The sequence below is a fragment of the Macaca nemestrina genome, chromosome 16 (assembly GCF_043159975.1).
Source record: "Macaca nemestrina isolate mMacNem1 chromosome 16, mMacNem.hap1, whole genome shotgun sequence".
Classification (NCBI taxonomy): domain Eukaryota; kingdom Metazoa; phylum Chordata; class Mammalia; order Primates; family Cercopithecidae; genus Macaca; species Macaca nemestrina.
Genome location: NC_092140.1, coordinates 85,157,606 through 85,179,276, shown reverse-complemented (window position 1 = coordinate 85,179,276; position 21,671 = coordinate 85,157,606). Strand labels below are relative to the sequence as shown.

Sequence of the window (21,671 nt, the reverse complement as noted above, 5' to 3'; positions counted from 1 at the left end):
ACTTCACCTTACTTGGGCTCCTACATCCCACTCCAAGCTGCCCCTTCACAGGAATGCCATCTTCATCCTGCTTGGGCTTAATGCCCATCACTAGTGGTTACCTCTCCCCATCATAGATGCCCTTACCTTGCTTGGGCTGTGATCTTTGATAACTCACACTGGCCTACTGTTTGCTCATTTGTAAAATTAGGCTATTTGCCTTCTGACTGTTAAGTTTTAAGAACCTTTATAGACTCTAGATACCAGTTTTTGTTGGAAATGTGGTTTGCAAATATTTTCTCCCAGCCTATAGATTGTCTTTTCATTCTCTTAACAGTGTCTTTTAACAGAGCTCAAATTTTAAAGTTTGATGCAGCACAGTTTATCAATTTTCTCTTTATATATCATGTCTAAGACACTATTACCATGTTTAATAGAAGTGGTAACAGTGGGCATCCTTGTTTTATTCCTAATAAGAATAGAAAAGAAATACTTTTAATGTTTCACCATTGAGGATGATATTTGCTATAGATTCTTATAGCTATTTGGTATTAGATTTTAAAAGTTATATAAGTAATACTTTAGATGCCACTGATAACTCCATGAAAAAGTTAATAAGAGGTAGCATACTCATCTGTCAATAGTTTAATAGAGAAGCCAAAGAAGTTCACATAAAGCAAGAAGGCAGAGTGGTGTGGTAAAAAGGATGTGTGTTAGAGGGCTGGTTAGTCACATTTGAGCTCAAATTCCATTGCTTAGAGTCTTTGTGGCCTAGGGGATATAAGCTCTCTCTGTTTCTGTTTTTTCATTTGTAAAACCTCATAGAATTGTTGTAAAAATTAACTATCATGTATGAAAGGGCTTAGAGTAGCACACTGCCTATTGTGTTGTGGCCTAAAAATATTATTGTCATCTTAAAGGCTGTCTAGCTGACTCTAATCTTCTATTTAACAAATACTCATTAAATACCTTCTATGTGGTAGGTACCACACGAAGAAGCAGGGATATACTTTTAATTTAACAAGGTCACTAGTCTTACAGGCTGTAAGAATTTCTACAAGGTTAATACAAACAGTGCCTTAACTTAGCTTTTATTTTCTAACTTTTTATAATAACATTATACTTCTATATTGATTTCTTCAATCATAAGAAGGTAATTAGAAGACCAATTTTTAAAATAGTTTTACCTCCAGAAAAAGTTCCAACTTTTTTATAGCAGCAAACATTGTAGAAAGCATATAAAACACATCTCTTTTATATCAAGGCTGCTGTAAACACTGTATTTCAATAACATTTCATTTTGAATTATATGATAGCAGATGCTTTTTACTTGATAATTAGGAAAACATATATCAGAGTCCTAAGCCACATATTATCCATTGAGTTTTAGATTTCAAATCTTATATCCTGAAGTACCCAGCATTCATTAACTATATTAAAATTTTGAGGCATACAAAATTAGAGTACTATCAAGTACAGCCCATATTTTTACCTTGAAATAATTCTGTCATCCCATCTAAAAGCCACAAAGGAAATTATAAAAATTAAATGCTTAGTCAAAACACAGGGAGCTACATCTAAGGTTATTAGATGCCAACTTGGACTGAAATAACTTTTATAGTAACTTCTCCACATTTCCATCGGAGGAAGATGTTGCCCAGTTTCACCTAAAGTCAATTCAAATAGCTTCTCCTTTATAGGTAACAGTAGATAACAGAAGGGCCCATCTAAGAGAAAAATTAATTGAGACAATTAGCCATTATTCTATAACCTGGATGCTGCAAAGATATGATAAATCGGAGCAAAACTCAATGGAAACTAAATCTATATTCATGACTGTTGAAAATTTTAATCTACAATAACGACAATTCAACAAATTTAACTTCACACAGGAGCAAAAAAACCAAATATCGCGTGTTCTCACTTACAAGCGGGAGCGAAGCACCGAGGACATATGGACACAAAGAAGGGAACAACAGACACTGACACCTACTTGAGGGTGGAGGGTGGGAGGAGGATGAGGATCAAAAAACTACCTATCAGGTACTATGCTTATTACCTGGATGACCAAACCATCTGTACGACAAACCCCCGTGACATGCAATTTACTTATATAACAAACCTGCACACGTACACTTGAACCTAAAAGTTAATAAATGAATAAAAAAATAGAATGTGTAGATGGAAAAATAATTAACTTTAAAAAATTCTAGAAGACATGATAGAAAATTACCATCGGAAGGTGAAGCATTTAAACTGTATTACCTGAACTCCTACATATGGAGAATACTCGTTTTCCCCTACTAAATTCTATCATCGCATTACACTTTCAATGTTAATTTTTAAAGTGTAATGAAACTATTTAGGTATAACATATTTTCTACTGACTGATTTGGAAGGCAGACTTGATCCAACATGTTTACCAGGAAATCATGTTTTTAATTACCCCTCAAACAGGCTTACAGATTATAGGTCAAATTGAGGGAAAGAAATATTTATCCAATAATTTAAAAAATGGGTGCTTACCATGAGATCTGGAAAACCAACAACTATTGTAGCATAATTGTTCTCATCTGAGAGAATTCTGTTGGGAGAGGCAATCTTTTGTTCCACAGCTGAACTTAGATGTTCAGATGATAGTTGATCACTGGAAATTTTATGAGGTATGCTAAACTCTGTTTCTGAAAAGCATCAGACAAACATTAGACACCATATGCTCCGGAAATGCTCCAGGAATTAATTTTTTGCAAGATTTTATTCTCGACAAGTCAAATGGAAAAGAACAAGTTAAAAAAGAGGAAACACTTTAAATTACATTCATGGGCTTTTGTTTGAAAAAATGCTGTTTTTATAACCAAGACATCTTCCCAAAGTGATTTCAAGTATTTATAGAATTCAAAATTTTATTAGGAATAAATACTATAATTAATAGTTCCCTGTAGAAAAGTTGTGAAAACTGACCCAACAAAGTGTTGGCAATGGTATGTTTTAGATTTTTTTCATAAGTACTATTCATCCCCCAAAACTGTGATAAATTAAGTAGAAATCCCAATGGTCTGCAGAAAAAAAGATGTTATCCTAAATTAGACTTGCAATCTAAATGTATATAAAAATACTGATGTGTCAGTTAAAAAAATTCAAGGACAGAGCTTACAACAGTGAACTTCCTTTTGACAATCTGAGATAGTAGATTCTTATTTACTATTTCTGGTGTAGTGACTAAGTTTTTTCTTTTGGTGTAAACTTAACATAGGCTGGTGTTTTGTTCTTAAATGATTCTAGAGGACAGTATGTGTACAAGCACGCACTCACACAGTCATAAACACAGATGACATAGTATTTACCTTGTGTAACTCCAAACCCCGTGCTGGGTGGCTCCTCTTTCAGCACACACAACTGGCAAACCCCACTACCCTCAGACTCGATGTGTGCAGGCTTAGTTAAAAGATATTTCCTGCAAACAAACAAAACATCTAGCTTAAGTGAAATTTTTCTTTTTCTAATAGTCATAAGGCCAGACTAAGAAAAATTAGATTCTCTTCAGCCTCTTTTTTATAGTTCCAGTATAATTTGAAGTTTTAGAGTTTCATCATGAATTAACAAATAACTTCTCAACACTGTGTTAAAGAGCAGTGCACAACAGCAATACAGTAATGAATGTGAAGCAAAAATCCAGTGCTTCCTATAAGAGAAAGGGTTGTGGTGGTGGGGAGGAAAGCAACTCGAATGGGGTACACTCTTATTATCATGTACCCCTCTCTTGATAAAACTCTTTGATCAGCCAGGAAGGGGGAGCATAAGTTCTGATTTGTGATCAGCTAAGAGACAGATGCCCTCACAACTGAAATCTCCTTGATCTACCTATTTTTAACATTTCTAAAATATGGATGTATATATAGGCAGAAATCCTCTGCAATGAGCTACTTCTGCTTGTCAGCAGAGGGGCAGAAAGAGTCTGCACTTAGCTAGTGGAGTTGTGCATGAGGGAAGGTGCTCAAAGTTGACACTGTCTTTCATCAAGAACTGCACAGTCCGATGGGTCAGAAAACAAAAACATAAACATAACCACATCCAACCAGAATACACAAGATAAAAAGAGAAAGAAACTTCTAAGGTGTGAACTCTGTGAATTTACAAAAAGGCGACAGCTCTAAGGATGGAGACTGTGGCTCTTCGAAGGGAAAAATCTACTTTGAAGTATCTCCAGTTTGGCAAGAATACAGTGAATTCTCAATGTACAAATAGGAAAAAGCCCAAATAAATATGGATCATATGAAAAAGTCATGATTTTTTAACTGTTAATTTCAATGCCATTTTGAGAAGTGACATTTATTTTTTCTCCCCTCCTCACTTCTTATAAGTCTCATATATAGAGATGCTGCCAAACACAGAAATTGCTAAAAGATAGACACGGGAAAGACAGAACAGTAAAGATGATGGATAATTGATAAATAAGATTGAGCTACAACATACTCCATGATACACTATATAAAGCCACTCACTGATTTGTTTTGCTCTCCACCAGAAGCCATTTGTCCTCTGCTACAAGGAAAACTGTCTTGAGATTGATGGGAAGTGAGATGGTGTGAGTTCGCCCTTCTAGAACATCCAGCACAGTCAGGCTGTTCCTGGAAAAGGAGAAGAAAACTGTATCTGAAAGGAAATGGTGAGGATAATGGTTGAGTAATCTGGCATAATCATTTCATGATACATTATGCAACCCGTAAATAGAATGTTTTTAAGACTGAGTAATGATGTAGAAAAATGTTAATTGAGAAAAACAGATATGCAAAATTCTAAACTATGTCAGGGTGTGTATCAGTAAAAATAATGGAAAGCAGTGACCATTGCCATGTTAGTAGTGGCTATGTCATGGAATTGTGAGCATTAGCTTTTCTTATGTCTGTTTCTCAGTATTCTGCAATGTGGGCAAAGTTACTTTTATATTAAAACATTCATAATTTGGTTACATTCACTTTATAGTAAACAAGTATAATCAAAACAGGAAATAGAATGGGCCAAATAAGAACTTCAGTTTAAATCTTCTCTAATAAAGAGCTCACCCTTTTTCTTTGTAGAATACCAGCCAGTTTTTGTGTGAAAATTCTTTACACATTTTATAAGTTTCCTAAAGACAAAACAAAACAAGATATTCACATTAAATGTGTCAGATACAGTCATGTCTCTCTTTAGCCACTTCCCCTTAAATAAAATAAAGTTCTTCAACTTGTAAAACATGTAATTCTCAAACAAGCTATCTATTTATCTACTCTAAGACTCTTATGGTAAAATGGATTAAACTATATATCAAAATTTACTGTGAACTATATACTAAAACCTCTTCAGAATAAATTTTTAAAAACAATACCAAACATTGTTAAGAAATAACAGGCTATCTGATGATTAACCATGGAATTTACACCATAAAATAAACACATGGGAAACACTTTGTTTCTTATATTAGGAAACATTTATGACATTTTAAAAAATAACTTTTTTCATAGTCTTTTAAGACCTAAGTATGTTGACTTGCAGGACAGAGGGTAAACCTTATTTTAAAACCATTATTTTTTTCTGAATGGCAGAATAAATTCTCTTGTGTTGGCCTAAACTATTTACTTACTAGTTTAATTTAGTTAATAAACTAAAACACGTATTTGTCTAGTAGAGGAAATTAGGTAGCATACTCACAGTTTTATCATATAAATCCAAAACATAACTACATAACTGGAAAACAGGTTAAATTGACTTCATGATCAGAAATTTGTTAAAAATACCATATCCAAATACTTATTAATTTTCTCTTGTTAGTCCAGTCCTGGCAAATCTTCATGCAAGTATAATGTCATAAAAAGAAGTTATTGATATTTAATTATACACATATCTATGGTTATATATATCATGTTAAAATCTATATGTGCGTAACAGGAAATTCTCTTGTGCATTACAACAAACCAAAGGCACTTAAAGGGATGGGTATGCATGCATCTTTCTGGTTAGAAAGCTATAGAAATCCTTGGCAATTTGCTGGACAAATGTGGTGTTTCTTACAGCTTCTTCTTTGTTCCACCAGAAAGGTTTCTTAGATGTAAGTTTCTCTGAAGGGAGGATGAGGCGATGAAGGGCCCGGCCAGTGGTATCTAACAACAGGATAACATCACTCTGCAAATGATAAAAACAGTGAAAAGCTCAAGATTTGTTTTTTGTTTTTTTTTTAATTTTTTAAAGCGGCAACCTCTTGGCAACCTGACAATGAAGGTTATAGGGATAAATCAAAACAAAGACAATATTGTAATACTTAAGAAATATCACAAAGACATTAAATGATTTTTCTTAATGAGGAATTTAAAATTGTTGGTGGTTTTATGAAGACATTTCTAAATATGTGATGCAGAAGGTATTCTCTTTAAATATTTTTATGTAACAACCATTCCCTTTTAAATATAAGCTAGTTGAACCATGATTCTGTTTTATTATCTAGTAATAAGGAAATTACAAAGATTGATGATTTTAAGAAGTTCATCTACCTGTACCAAAATTATACTTAGAGAATGCTCTGTTGAAAGCTCTCTTATATTGTGCATAATTAAATCTTACTTATCTTTTTCACAAATCCAGGTTCAATTTAGAAAATAGGTATAAAATAGATCTAAAGATGAGTTGGCAAGAAATACGCAGGACTCCAAGAAACTAGCTAGTAAGGAGTGTTCCTTCATTTAGAAATTCACCAAGCTTGAAAGACCTTCATAACTGGTGCTATAATAAAGTACAAACAACAGATTTCTGCAGCATTATTAATCATAGCTATGCAATGATGTAATCTTTCAGTAATTAGGATATGTTTTTTAAGAAAATAAATAAACCTTATGTGTTGAAATATATGAACCGAAATACATGAAATAAAAACTTAACACTGAGAAAGCCAGAAAAAATTAAATATTTTAAAGGGATGCAAAGAAGTTGACTTTTTAGTTAAAATATAAAGAGGTTTGAAGATTAGACTAACAGGTTTGCAAAAAGGTACCTGCAAGTTATTTGTCAGACCTCATTGTTATGCAGGTGTCTTTTCTCTCTTTGTTTTATTTTATTTTATGTTTGGGGCTCCTCCAGTTATCCTAACTCTTGTGAACTTTTCATTTCAAGAAGAATTTCTTTTGGAGAAGATAAAGTCATAAAGCACACAAATAATTAATACAAACCTTGAAAAATATAGAAAACAATAAAATGTGAAGTGTTTGTTCATTTATTCCATAATATGTATTGAGGAGCTTATATTTAATATATAAAGAATACAACGATGAATTAATCATGACCCTTGCCTTCTGTCATATAATTTAGTCAGAGAAAGAAGAAGAAATGTTAAAAAATGAATGATTCATCTGCAAATCTAGCATCTCAGTGTGGTTTTAATTTTATTTTACAAGCTAATTTTATGGAAGTGCTCAAGAATTAAAATAGTATTTGCACCATATAACTCACTTCACACCATATACTCTGATTTTTAGATGTATTAAAAAATTTTACTGATCAGTTAACAAAGCTTTAATTTCTTTCATAAACATCACCCTTAGAATGCATCATTCTGTATGAGATATAATTCTCCATTAAGAATGTGTGTTAGAAATATTCTTTTAAAAATTAACATATAACAAGTATCATTCACCACTACTTGACAGTTTTGAAAATGGTAATGATACCTTAGAGTTTTCCTTAAGAAAAAAATAAAATTAAGTTAAAAATTTACAATCTCCATTCTAAATATTTTTTGAATAAGTATTTTTTGATGGAAGAAATCTTTCTTGTATAATAAATATGTACAACATTAAAATGAATTCTTAGTACTTAAGCAATTTGGGATAATATTAGCCTTTGTAAGCAAAAGGAAGTCCTAAAAATGTTTCATGCCTAAAAATGAGTAAGCATAAGAATAAGCAGTTGATTAAACAAATATGATCAAGTATAAAAATAAGTTAGTATCGTCTTCCATTTTTCTACCTTTTTAGGGTCTAATACTTATATATTCATAACATGGCATAAGTGAACTGAAAAACTATATCTTTCTAAGTGACAGAAAACACATATTTCCAGCCACTGCTGTATTTAGAATTAGTTTATAAGCAATTGGCAACATGAAGGAGTTCTGTTGCTCCATCCTTTTAGATGTTAATGGTTTCCTTCTGTAAATGACTAATGATAGATTCTGTCTGGTTTTAAAAATAGAATTTTGCGTCATACATGAGTACATGTAACTGTGGCTTTGGCACTCCTTTAAGGGGGGCAGGGAGGAGACGCAAGTGAGCAATTTTATTATGTTTGTATTTGACTGGGAGAAAAGTAACCTCTGGATGACCTCAATGTCCCTAAATCTGAAATTCTAAACTTTGTACAGATGTAATAAATAATCTCATGGGGAGTGGGGGAAGGGGAGGGTCTTTATTTTTAGGCATGGCAAAGTTTCCCTTTTCTTACTTAAGATTTTATTTTAGCAAGGAATTTTTGAACAACTTCTTAAACTAACCAGGGACATGCATCTGTAGCAAAGATTTATGTTAAAAAGACAAGGAATAGTCGAATTCATGGAAGTACTTTTCTACAATATTTTTGCTTCATTTTTAGTTAGGGTAGAATGAAGAAGAAGGAATTGATGGCAGTCTACTTATTTTTCATTCCACTAGAATTATTTATCAGTTGTTAAATTTCACAGCTCTGGGCTGTTCACATGGAATTGTACAGGTCTGACATCTTGACAGGGGTAAATTATAAAATAGTTAAGATACCCTCTCTGGGAAAAGAGAAGGCAGTTTAGAGGACAGGTAGAGAGGAAGTATACAGACAAGGTGTGCAGGTCTGCTCAGGGTTCCGAAGCAGTTTTCTGGAAAACTTGAAACTGTGGCCAAAGGGATAAGCAAGGCAGCATATAAGGAGGCAAGGTGCTGGCTATGGAAGTCAAGCACAGCTTCACAATGAAAATCAGATTTTCTTCCATGAAAGTAATTGAAATTAAACAGAGTATTAATTAGCAATGTTACCAAATAATTGGATCTTTTGAGAAAATAAAACTCTTGCTGAGAACCTACAAATCTGGCACTTTTATTAAAGAATTTGTGTATGTAAATTTGACAGTGAATTTGACAGTTGAAAATGTGGCAGGACTGTTTAAATAAATATTCCAAATGTAGTCTCATCCAAATTTGACTGACTTACTAAATTACAAACCACCAAGATATCATGTACCTTTTATGACAGATTGTTTTGGCTACAGAGTTAAATTCAATGGCATCGATACTTTGTTGAAAATCTATAAAGTAAAACCCTCATTCCAATTTTCAGGACATAAACTTTTATAAACAATATCTGGATATTTATAAATTCTGCTCCTAGGAGAAAGTAAAAGTAAAAATAAAAAAGTAAAAACAAAATCAGAAAAATACTTATAACTCAGAATTTATGATAATTTCTGGAGGCACGGACTAAAGTTAACGTTGACTTATTTCCTCAATGAACTACTGACATATTATGCAATACTTTTCTCTTGATTAGTGAAAGTATTATTTCTTGGTAGCACTTTGCTCTTTAAATATTCATAAGTAACAACACTGCATTTAAAAAATATTTTCCTATTATGAGTACTTGTTCAGTTTTCAAACTAATCTTTTTCCCCAAATCTGTAGTGAGGGAGACAGTAGGTGATGTTTAATTCTGGTAGGGTCAAACCAATCTGCTCTGAATCTCAGTTCTACTATTTCCCTGCCAGACAAGTTATTTGAAGTCTGAGCCTCAGTCTTCTCATATGTAAATGTGGCTAAGAGCTACCCTCACTGGGCAGTTGGAAGAATAACATGAGTAAGTAAGCAATCTCTTACATGTTATGTTGGCAGCATTTAACAATTGATCCTTATCTTTGAGACATTCATCACTTGCATTCCTGGATAACACACTCCTCAGTTTATCCATCTACTCTACTGGTCACTCATTTTCAAACTCCATCATTGATTCTTCCTCATCTTCCTGATTTCTTAAAATTTTACTGCCCCAAGTCTTAGTGTTTGAACTTCTGTTCTCTACATTCAGTCCCTTGGTGAGTTCTTTCAGTCTCATGGCTTTAAAGAACATTTATTTGTTAATGAATCCCAAGCTGGTATATCCTGGTAGGAGCTCTCCATTGAACTCCAGTCTTATCATCTATGTGGATATTTAATGGACATCTCAAACTGAATCTAATATCATCTGAGCTTTCCTCCCAAATTCCTTCCCCATCTTAGTCAATGGCAACTTCAAGTTGCTCAGTCCCTAAATCTTATGGTTGTCCTTTACTCTCTCTCTGACCCCATATATTGGAATTGTTAGGAAATCCTGTTAGTTCTACCTTCAAAATATTTCTAGAATCTGTCATTGCTTATGAGCCCCATCCTCCTCCAAACCACCATGTCTCTTAACTAGTCTCCCTCATTGTGCCTTAGGACCTACAGACTATTCACACAGAGCACCCAGAGAAATCCTTTAATCATGCTAGCTTCCTGCTCAAAACCTCCTCCTGTCTTCCCCTTTTACTCATAGTCAGGATCCAGAAACTTCAATGGCCTACAAGACTCTACACCAGTGGTGCCCAACCTTTTTGGCACCAGAGACCAGTTTCGTCGAAAACTGTCCCATGACTGGAGAGGTGGGGTGGGGGCTGTGTGGGGGTGTGGGGTGGTTTCAGGATGAAATTGTTCTATCTAAGATCATCAGGCATTAGGTTCTTCAAGGAGCGCACAACCTAGATATCTTGCATGCACAGTTCACAATAGGGCTCACGGGCCTATGAAAATGCAATGCTGTGGCTAATCTGACAGGAGGTGGAGCTCAGGCAGCAATGCTTCCTTGCCCACCACTTACCTCCTGCTGTGCGGCCCAGTTCCTAACAGGCCAGGAGCCAATACTGGTCTGTGGCCTGGGCGTTAGGGACCCCTACTCTACACAGCCTGCTTCTCACCACCCCCTTCACTTTGCCCCTACTCCAACCCACAGTGTAACCTCTTTATCTCACCTCCTCCTGCTTCCCTCTTTTTTTTTTTTTTTTTTTGAGACAGAGTCTTGCTCTGTCGCCCAGGCTGGAGTGCAGTGGTGCAATCTCGGCTCACTGCAAGCTCCACCTCCCGGGTTCACGCCATTCTCCTGCCTCAGCCTCCCGAGTAGCTGGGACTACAGGCGCCTGCCACCACACCCAGCTAATTTTTTGTATTTTTAGTAGAGACGGGGTTTCACCGTGTTAGCCAGGATAGTCTCGGTCTCCTGACCTCGTGATCTACCTGTCTCAGCCTCCCAAAGTGCTGGGATTACAGGTGTGAGCCACCGTGCCCAGCACTTCCCTCTTATTCAATCTTCCCCATTACACTTCTTTAAAGATGAAGAGGCATGTTTCTAGCCTCTGGGCCTTTAAACCTACTATTCCTTTTGTCTAGAACTCTCTTCTTCCAGATACCTGTTCTCCTCTTCACCTCTCTAAAATCTTTGTTTAAATATCCCCCTTTCAATTAGGCAATCCCTGCCTGCCTTGTTTTAAATTGCAATCTTCTTCCCTATTGTTTCTCACCTTCTAATTTAAGATATAATTACTTATTTTGCTTACTGTCTATCTTCCTACATCAGAATGTAAGCTTTTGAGGACAAGAGTTTTTGGGTATTTTTGGTCACTGCAGTATCCTCAATAGGAGGCACATGATATATATTTGTTGAATGAATAATATGCTTAGTGTAGTACTTGGTATATACTAGTTGATAATAGGTATACAAAAACATTAGGCTCCTTTCTACTAGTATTGTATAGATTAACTTAGACCTTTAGAATTCTCACTAATTGAAATCTGTCTTCGGATCTATATGTTTTGTTTGGAGTTATTTTTAGCCTGAGTCCGGGCATCTGTGCTTGTCACTAGTACAATCTTAGTGCACTAATCCATAGTAATGATGGACAGAACTTGAGCATCATTAGATACTGATGGATCTCACTGTATTCCATTTGGTGTATTTACATGGCTATCTCTACCAAAAAACGTCATTCAGGTCTCAGATAAAATGTCATCTCCTAAAAGGTGATATCTCAGCACTCTTTTTAATACCATTCACTTTCTCAATTCTTCCTACCCCATCCCCATCACTCCCTTGGACATTACTATGTTTCTATATGTAACAATTATCATTACCTGAAACTGGCATGTTCATTTGTTGGTTTACTGGTCTATCTCCCCAAAGTGAGTGGAAGCTTCATAACAAAGAATCATCTGACCTCAGATGTCAATAGTGTCGAGGTTGAAAAACCCTGACTTACCTGTTTCTAGATTTATAGGTCATGTTGAAGTCTCTAGAGAAAGCAAGATATTAGCCTGCCTTTGTGGTACTAATAAAATGCAACTCCTGACCCATCCCCTCCAGCTCCTCTCCTTGATCATCATGAAAGCACATCTTTTCAGTTATAGGTTTCTAATCACCCTTGCCTTTCATGTAAGTCATTCTTCACATCATTGTAGCCTGGTGTGCATTACCTGCTGCTCATGGAGAACCACTTGACCTTTGAGAGGACTTCCCAGCGGTGCCACTGTCATAAAAGGGTGCCAAATGCCATTGGCTGTTCTTGTGAAGATATCAAAAAAGTCCACAAAGAAGCCACTTTCCCCAGTCATATTCATAAAGTACAGGGAAGCAGGATTGCATGTAACGACATAGAGAGTATTTTGCTCATTTTCTGAAATGACAAAAAGGTGTTAATTTTGTGGCTGGCAACCAATTTTCTAATTGGTCAAGAGGTCTAGTGAAAACTGAATCATGAATACACAGCTGGAACATGGAGTTGGAACTCAGCAGATGATTTGTATCATGGCTTGATTAGGCTGAAAAGACCATGACAAGCAACTTAGTTTCGACCCTAAATGTAGATAGGGTCACAACTATCTATCTGAAAAAAATTGATTATCTATTTGTTCCCCAAAGAATGTCATAATATCTTGTGATAAAACCATTAAATATTAAACAATCCTCAATGTCAGGAAATTCTTCCTTGTATGACAGTAATGTGCTTAGTGCTACAGTGAAGGTCTGTTCTCTTGTTGGTTCAGATGGACACCAGTTGGTCAACATCTTCTATCTGCTAATCTTGCATTTTCCAGACAGTTACTAGCTCTTTAAGATTTTCTAGCTGTAAATAAGTAATTCCATTTAAAAAATCTTAGCTCTATGGATCTTATTTTCCAAACTTTTGTTCATATTTGAGTATTTCTTACTATAAAATCTCTGTCTTTTCAATCTGGGAACCTAAGTCCATTTCCTTCCATTTGAAGAAGTCAGTGCTTCTTCAAAGTTTCAAGTGCCTATGAATCACCTGGGGATCTAATAAAACTGCAGACTTCAGGAGGTTTGGGGTGTGGTTTCAGATTCTGCCTTTCCAACAAATTTCCAGGAGAGGCTAATGCTGCTGGTTTGAGGTCCCCCCTTTTGAGGAGCCAGGCTCTGGACTAAGTTTCTCATAATCTCTTATGTGGGAACCGTTGAAGCAAGGGATTAAGCTACTTTTGCATAATAAATGGTATCAGCATCACCTATCACCCAGGTATCTATTTTACAGTGGTCATATTTTCCAAACCCCAAATTAAGACATGAGATACAACAATAAGATACGTCATTTAAATTTGGGACTACATCACGCCTGTAATCCCAGCACTTTGTGGGGCCGAGGTGGGTGGATCATGAGGTCAGGAAATCAAGACCATCCTGGCTAACACAGTGAAACCCCGTCTCTACTAAAAATACACAAAAATTAGCCGGGTGTGGTGGCGGGCGCTTGTAGTCCCAGCTATTCAGGAGGTGGAGGCAGGAGAATGGCGTGAACCTGGGAGGTGGAGCTTGCAGTGAGCCGAGATTGTGCCACTGCACTCCATCCTGGGCTACAGAGCCAGACTCTGTCTCAAAAAAAAAAAAAAAAAAAAAAATTGGGACTACCCTGAAAAATCGGGAACAAATGTGTGTGTCTGTGTGTGTGCATGTGTACCATATCTATATATTATATATAATGACATATTATACATATCACACATATTATATATAAAGCTACAGTAAATTTAAATAAATAAGCTAACTGATAAGAAACACAAGTCAACAGAAGGACTGAAAAAGACACACTTTTTTAGTAGACGATGCAAACTGTAGATGTTACAGTGTCAATTATCAGAACCACAGAATTTATAATTTATGGATCTTTTATAATGCTTCCATTATCAACACAAATAAGTTCTAGTCAACATTTATTGAGCATCTTCCTGCGTAATATAGGGCACTGGGAATATAGTAAAAGTGTTAACAGAAATGTCCTTAATAAACTCATTAACTATTTCCTCTTTTTGCAGGCATTAAATGCAGTTCAGTCTTTGTCTTAAACATACAGATACAAGATTGACATTTATCTTTTACCAATTTTAAAAAACTGTATATTTTTAAAAGCACGTATTTTTATTTAAAATGGCAGATTTGTAGAATAAACTATATCAATAGAACTTATAGGCAAAAAACCAAGATACCAATTTTTGCCTCAACAATTCTCATCTTAGTCAAGTTAGAGACTCTCTCCCTTCCCCCAGCCACCACTTCTGTTTATATCACCTTAGTAACTGACAGCAGTTGAGGAACTTCTGCCAAAATGTACCCAGGGCCCACTGCATGAATCAGTAGGTAATGGCAACAGTCCAGAAGTGTGGATGCCAAAAATTCACATTCTTTATTTGCCATCCTTTACAATTAGAAGTTTAATGACTGCAAATCACTCCAGCCCTACTTTCATGGTTCATGTAATCACCAAACTGGAATCTGAGCCAAAAAACCCAATGTTTTTCCTTTTTATTTTTCCCTTCTATTTTTAGCACATGCCTGGGTGTGTTTAACTTTGTGCTACAATTGTAATGAGAAACAGACATATGCATACAAACTCGGCAGTGCTTATGTGGATTCCACAATAGCATTTTGTTAGGTTGTTAGAGGAAATTAGTTCTAAATTACATATAATTGCTATCCAATCCAAGAATGACAGACACCAAGTCTATCATAAACTTTTTGATGTCTAGAGATTATTTTAATCCCTCTTTTAAAAAAACATATGCAGTAAAGAAAGATCAAAAGAATAAGCGGACATACCATGTGATGTAGCAATGTCACAGATTATATTAACTTCATTCAGCGGTATTCTCCAGGAGGCACATTCTTCAGTAAAGTTTAGGGATCTTTCTTCATGTCTTTCTATTGGATACTCCTGTATATTTATAAGTGCTGGACCCTACAATAAAGCAGTTATCTCAGTGAAGACATTTTGGTTGTCACCAAAATGTAGAAAAGCTAAAGTTCTTCCAAAATATAAACTTTAAATTCAAGTATTTAATATCCTGCTCTTTTTTCAATTTATTGATAGGCTTAGTACTCATAACAATAATAATAATACATTTGCATTTATAAATGCTTTCACATATGCTATCTTATTTAATTTCTCACTTTTTCTTTTTACTCATGAAATACACCAGATGTAAAATCCCATAGCATTTCCATTTCTTCATTCCTTCCTAAGGCGAGAGCCAGTTTTGAACTCCAAGTCTCAGGACCCAGAGCTGTCCAAACCAGGAGAATAATTTGCAAATGAATGAGCCAGAGCCTGATACATTTCCATTGTGAAGAAGGATTTTTATGTCATTACACAGAAATGTAATGGTTAAACCTGGGTATTTTAAATTAAATGCAAAACATGTGGCATTTGAAATTTTTTAAAAAACCAAACTTACTGATAATCACTAGTGTTACTTATGAAAGAGTATTTCACGCATGGTGATAATTATTCAATATAAATATAAGCAGAGTACCTAATTTAATAATGTTAAGAATATTAGTTCTGGGTACTTAGATATGACTTCTTGAAAGAACACTAGAGATGTAAGCAAAATTCCAGTGATTTGCATGCCCTACAGTCCTTAATCAAAAATGTTTGGACTAGATATTGGCATCCATGTCCCCTGCCCACCACCCCTCTTCTATGTAGTCTATATCTCAGGGGCTAGGGGAGTAAGAAACTGCATTTCTCATACTCCCTTTAGAAAGGATCCTGGTAGCCAGGCACAGTGGCTCACGCCTGTAATCCCAGCACTTTGGGAGGCTGAGGCGGGTGGATCACGAGGTCAGGAGATCGAGACCACTCTGGCTAACACAGTGAAACCCCCTCTCTACTAAAAATACAAAACATTAGCTGGGCGTGGTGGAGGGCGCCTGTAGTCCCAGCTACTCGGGTGGCTGAGGCAGGAGAATGGCGTGAATCCGGGAGGCGGAGCTTGCAGTGAGCCGAGATTGCACCACTGCACTCCAGCCTGGGTGACAGAACAAGACTCCATCTCAATAATAATAATGATAAATAGAAAGCGTTCTGGAAATGATTTAGGTTTTGCCAATTAAATGCTCTTGAATGAGATCTGGAAGGCAGAAAAGAGGTAGTGGCCATCTTCCTGCAGTAATAGCAGACAAGGAGGCTCTGACAAAAATGAACAGTCAGATTAGCACATGTCTGGGTGTGTTTCACTTTGTCTTACTGTAAGGGTTGACAAACTAGGGCCTGCAGGCCAGGTCTGACCCATAGCCTGTTTTTTTTGTAAATAAAATTCTGGTGAAACACAGCCACTTCCACTTGTTTACGTACTGCCAAGGCTGCTTTTGCACTATATGGCAGAGTTGAGTGGTTGCAACAGAATCTGTATGGTTACAAAGCCTAAAAATTATTGACTCTGTGGTCCTTTAGAGAAAATGTTTGCTGACGCTGCTCTACTGTGCTGCCCTCAGCAGCAGCAATGGCAGCAGAAGCAGAAATACTGATCTTGAAATTACAAGTCCAGTGTTGCCCCTCAACTTCTGTTCCTGCTGCCCTTTCTAATGATTTTACAAGCATCTAATTTCTCACAGTAAATTCCTTTCTGCTTGAAATACCTAGAGGGACTGCTATTGCAACTAGTGACTGATAGTTCTTTCTTTTCCTTTCACATGAAGCCTGAACCTGGCAACAATGTGTGGCTAAAGAGGCCAAAAATCAAAAAGCACAAAGTTTTAATCCTATTAGCATAAGACAAATATCACAGAGCAACTTTCCTAGGAAAATATGTAACATACCTGACTCTCATCATCCAATTAGCTCTTTAGAAATTCTATCTAGCCTTTAGGAATTGTCTACTGAGAGGCCAGCCTGATCAGAAAGTTAGAGCAGAAGCTAAAATAACATCAGAACAAACCATTTCTGAGATTGTTTGGATTATCTCCAGGGAAGATACAGCAAAATTTATAAGGTTCAATATTTTAAGAGAAAATAATGATGATATTAACCTTTATGTCTATATGATGAGTTTCCACTGGACACAAGAGTTTTTGCATCCCACTTCTTGCCTGACCAATTGTCCAGTAGCCCATGAACGTCTGTTCTGGCAGAGGCAACCTGTTAAGGATGATTTGCAAAGTAAACATTTCTTATTGTATCCAAGTCACAGAAAAAAAAAATAACAAGCCATCTATTACCAACCATACAAATAAATTTGAAGAACGCTTTACTTAGAAGTGAGTTATATTTCATTTCATTAAAAGACAGTGTATAAAATCATGTTTAAAATATACTTTAAGACAAAAAAGATCCCACATTTCAGAAACTCAGAAGGTAAGGCAAGGTCCTTTTTTTACCTTAATGACAAATATAATTGATTTACATACATACTCCTTTGAATTGTAGTAATTTAACATCTACGTTTCTGGTAGAGTATAGGAAAACTTTTTCTAAAAATTGGAGCAATCTATCAATTTTTTCAGTCTATTCTTTTTTTTGAGACGGAGTTTCACTCTTGTTGCCCAGGCTGGAGTGCAATTGTGCGATATAGGCTCACCGCAACCTCCGCCTCCTGGGTTCAAGCAATTCTTTTGTTTTAGCCTTCCTGAGTAACTGGGATTACAGGCATGCACCACCACGCCTGGCTAATTTTGTATTTTTAGTAGAGGTGGGGTTTCTCCATGTTGGTCAGGCTGGTCTCGACCTCAGGTGATCTGCCTGCCTTGGCCTCCCAAAGTGCTGGGATTACAGGCATGAGCCACCGCGCCCAGCCTATTCTTTTAAATTTGGAATCAAATAATAAAGAGTACACGATACTACTAGTCTCACTTTGTATGTTGTATATGGCAAGTTTCATAGGCTTTATTTGGGCATCTTAATTTTTTTACTTTGAATTAAAACATAAAGTACATACTAAAATGTCCAGATAAATACGTCAGCTCTGCACGCATGTGTAACCAGTACCCAAAGAGGTAGAGCATTACTGGAATCCAGAAACACCTGTGGGGCCACTTTCAGCACTAACCCACCAAGGGAGCTATATGCTGATTTCTAATGCAATCATTCTGTATTTAGATTCCCTTTTATTTAAAATGACTTTCAGATAAGGTGATTTGCCAAAACCAACATGGCAATACTAAAGTATAAAACAGCAGATAATTTTTTTTAAGTCTTCATTTTTTTTTCTTTGAGACAGGGTCTCACTCTGTCACCCAGGCTGGAGGGCAGTAGTGCAATCACAGCTCACTGCATCCTTGAACTTCTGGACTCATGATCCTCCCACCTCGTCCTCCTGATTAGCAGGAACTACAGGCATGCAAAACTATGCCTGGTTAATTTTTTTATTTTTAATTTTTAGTAGAAGTAGTAGAAGCAGGGTCTTGCTGTGTTGCCCAGGCTGGTCTCAAACTTCTGGACTCAAGTGATCCTCCTGCTTCAGCCTCCAAAAGTGCTGGGATTACAAGTGTAAGCCAAGTCTTCACTTTTTAATCATACTATCTTTTATTCAAGTCTTTAAAATAGGAACCATTGATTTGTCATTTAATGCATTAGAAATTTAGTGATTCAGAGTTAAAAGCTCTCTAAAAATAAAATGCACATGGTTACAAATTGAAATGTATCCTTGGAATGAGTTTGATGATCATTAAAAGAACACATGTTTATATTGAGAAATTATTTTATTTACAGTAAAAAAGTAGTCTGACATAATATTTCCATATGCTTAATAAGATCATGTAAGGCTAAGATTTTTTTTTGCATAAAATAATGGAAGCAAACATTCTAGTAGAATATGCTTTTCGTCCCTTTTGAATGCTAATGTTTATCACAAGAGGAAAGAAATTAAAAAGAAACTAACACTGAAATTCTTCTAAGTCATATGACATAAATCTCTCAAAAGTACACACACACACTTTTGAATCTATCGTCTAAAATATATTTTAAGTATCTGGACAATTATCTCAATCGGTGACCCACTTACTCCCATCTTTTTACCAGGAAAGAATGTGTGTGTGCAGGGGGTCAGGAGGAGGGTACTGAATTAGGGGAATAAAGGGGTCTTACAATTACTGTTTTCTTTTTTTTGAATGTAATAAAAATACATTTCTGTGTTAACAGGCCAGATCTTGAAAACATAGACTGGGATCTCTCTTTTAGTCTAGGGAATAAACTCTATTTTACACTTGCTTTCAGCAGTTCACTGAAGGAGAATTGGGGCTCCAAATGTAGAAACAGAAAAATAAAAGAAACAGATACACTTAATATTCTGCCAGCATAGAAGACATAATGTAACAGACTGCAAGAGATTTGGGTTTTAGTTCTAGTTCTTTTATTAACCTGCTATATAAACTTGGGAAGGAAAAAGTCCATCGTTTTCTCTAAGTATTAATTTCTTTCTTTTTTTGCCTTTTTGACTTTGCTTGATATTAATTTCTTCATTTGTGAAATGAAGGGAATGATCTGTAAAGTTCCTGACAGCTTGGGGAGTCTGTGATGATCAAGGAAGAGAGTAGAGGAGTGTCACTGGTAAGTTTTATAGTCTTGCATTGTCTTGATACTCTGAAGTGAAAATAAATAATCAGAATGAAAATATCTATACTTACCAACAGAACAGATCCCCTGATAGATACACATGCGCTTTATTAAAGCATATAAAAACAAACTCTGGATACATCCCAAATTGGTTCTTTGAAGACAACAGAAACAGTTTCACATCTTGAAATTTAATTTAATTCAGGGGAGATCATTAATTAAATGATCTTTGGTTGATACCTAGCCTAAAAAATTGATCTAATATATTCTTTCATAAATCTTACACAACTATCATACAAATGCTTTAAAAAAAACCCTTCATCCATTTGAGGAAAAGTAACTTTGCTCAACTTTCAGGTTTTACTGACAATGCCAGGCATGTTCATAAAATCTGGTTTGAACTTGCCAACTCATTCTAAATAACAGTCATGGAAATTATATGTTGCCTGGTTCTATATATAAATAGCACTGGCTGTTTGGTTGGCAGGGTATGGGAAGGACCTTCAGGTACCCTATATAGAATCTATTCCAGAACCACATAACATGATGCTATTGGCAATAATAACTAAACTGAAAGACACATAACACAGGGTGTCCTGGAGTTTACACAATCAAACTGACACCATTCTGTCCCTTGGTAACATGGGGTATTATTGTTTCTGGACTATTACTGTAGGCTTTAGGCTGGCCAAACTGAGGTAAACCCAAGCCCCTCATTTATTTTCTACTACTAAGACCTCCGAATAAGCTGTGGGAAAATTTGACCATTACTAACTTTCTCTCCCTTGGTAAGTTAGTAGTCAGGGGAAAGCGGAAGCATTATATTATATTTCGGTACGTGAGCAAGCTTTGGAATTTGAAACATAATCAACATTAATTTAGGGGAAACTCTAAATAACCAGTTAGCAAAAGCCCCTCTATTCTCTTAGTGAACTATGTCATCCAACTCTGACCAGACTTAAGTTTTAATATCTGATTAAAACAATAATGGCATTTTCCATGGCTTTAAGACTTTGTCACTTGTATTGTTTAACTTTGTTAAAGTCCCAGCTAGAATGATGTGTGAATTTGATTTCATAGGGAAGGAGGAGGAACTTAAGGCCCATAAATAGCACTGCTTTTTATCTTCAATGTCATTCATGAATTTATGTTTTTTTAAAACAGCGAAGTATTTTAGTTCCTATGTTTGGTGTTTCTTAATCCCTTGTGGAAATGATAATAAGGATCTGGAAGTAAAAGTTTGGACTAAAAGAAAGGTGAGTGTTGCAATTATGACTCAGGTCAAATTATAGTACTTGAGCAAGTTACAGAAAGAATAAAAAAGGTTTTCTTTTTTTTAAAACACACATACAATTCATAACATGATGCATATGGACACTAAAGTCAAGTACTATAGTCTGAATGACATGCAAGAGATTTGTCTAAGATTGCTTCCATAAATTGGTGAGCTGGGTTTTAAAGAGTATGTTCTGGCAAATTTCTGCCTTCTCTGAACATTTGCCAACACTATTTTTGGAATATGAAAGAAAACACATGAAAAAGATTTGGATCTTTCTAGGGGCATTATGCAATTGGAAGTTGTTGACATACCTATTATCAACAATTCCTAAAACATTTCCTTACCACAAGAACTACTAATTTTCATGGGAATAATGGAACCCTTCAGGGCTGTTCCACCAACTTCCAAAAATTCAACAATTACTACCATCTTTGAGAAGAAAAATAACAACTCCAATTTTAGCAGGCCTCACTCATTCCTGATGTTTTAAATCTAACTTCTGGCAAAAAATTAAGTTGGGTT

The 21,671-nt window shown here is 35.7% G+C and overlaps 1 protein-coding gene across 2 annotated transcripts in view; it reads right to left on the bottom strand.

The window, feature by feature from the left end:
- Positions 1–21,671, bottom strand: part of LOC105491729 (von Willebrand factor A domain containing 8) — a 436,474-nt gene that overhangs the window by 116,248 nt on the left and 298,555 nt on the right. For both annotated transcript variants that reach the window (XM_071081437.1, XM_011758388.2), the window contains 8 exons: positions 17,350–17,458; positions 15,139–15,277; positions 12,504–12,703; positions 6,031–6,141; positions 5,043–5,107; positions 4,482–4,607; positions 3,324–3,433; positions 2,506–2,660 (listed from right to left, as the gene is read on the bottom strand). In XM_071081437.1, the coding sequence (XP_070937538.1) occupies positions 2,506–2,660; positions 3,324–3,433; positions 4,482–4,607; positions 5,043–5,107; positions 6,031–6,141; positions 12,504–12,703; positions 15,139–15,277; positions 17,350–17,458 (1,015 nt within the window). The remainder of the gene's footprint in view (positions 1–2,505; positions 2,661–3,323; positions 3,434–4,481; positions 4,608–5,042; positions 5,108–6,030; positions 6,142–12,503; positions 12,704–15,138; positions 15,278–17,349; positions 17,459–21,671) is intronic.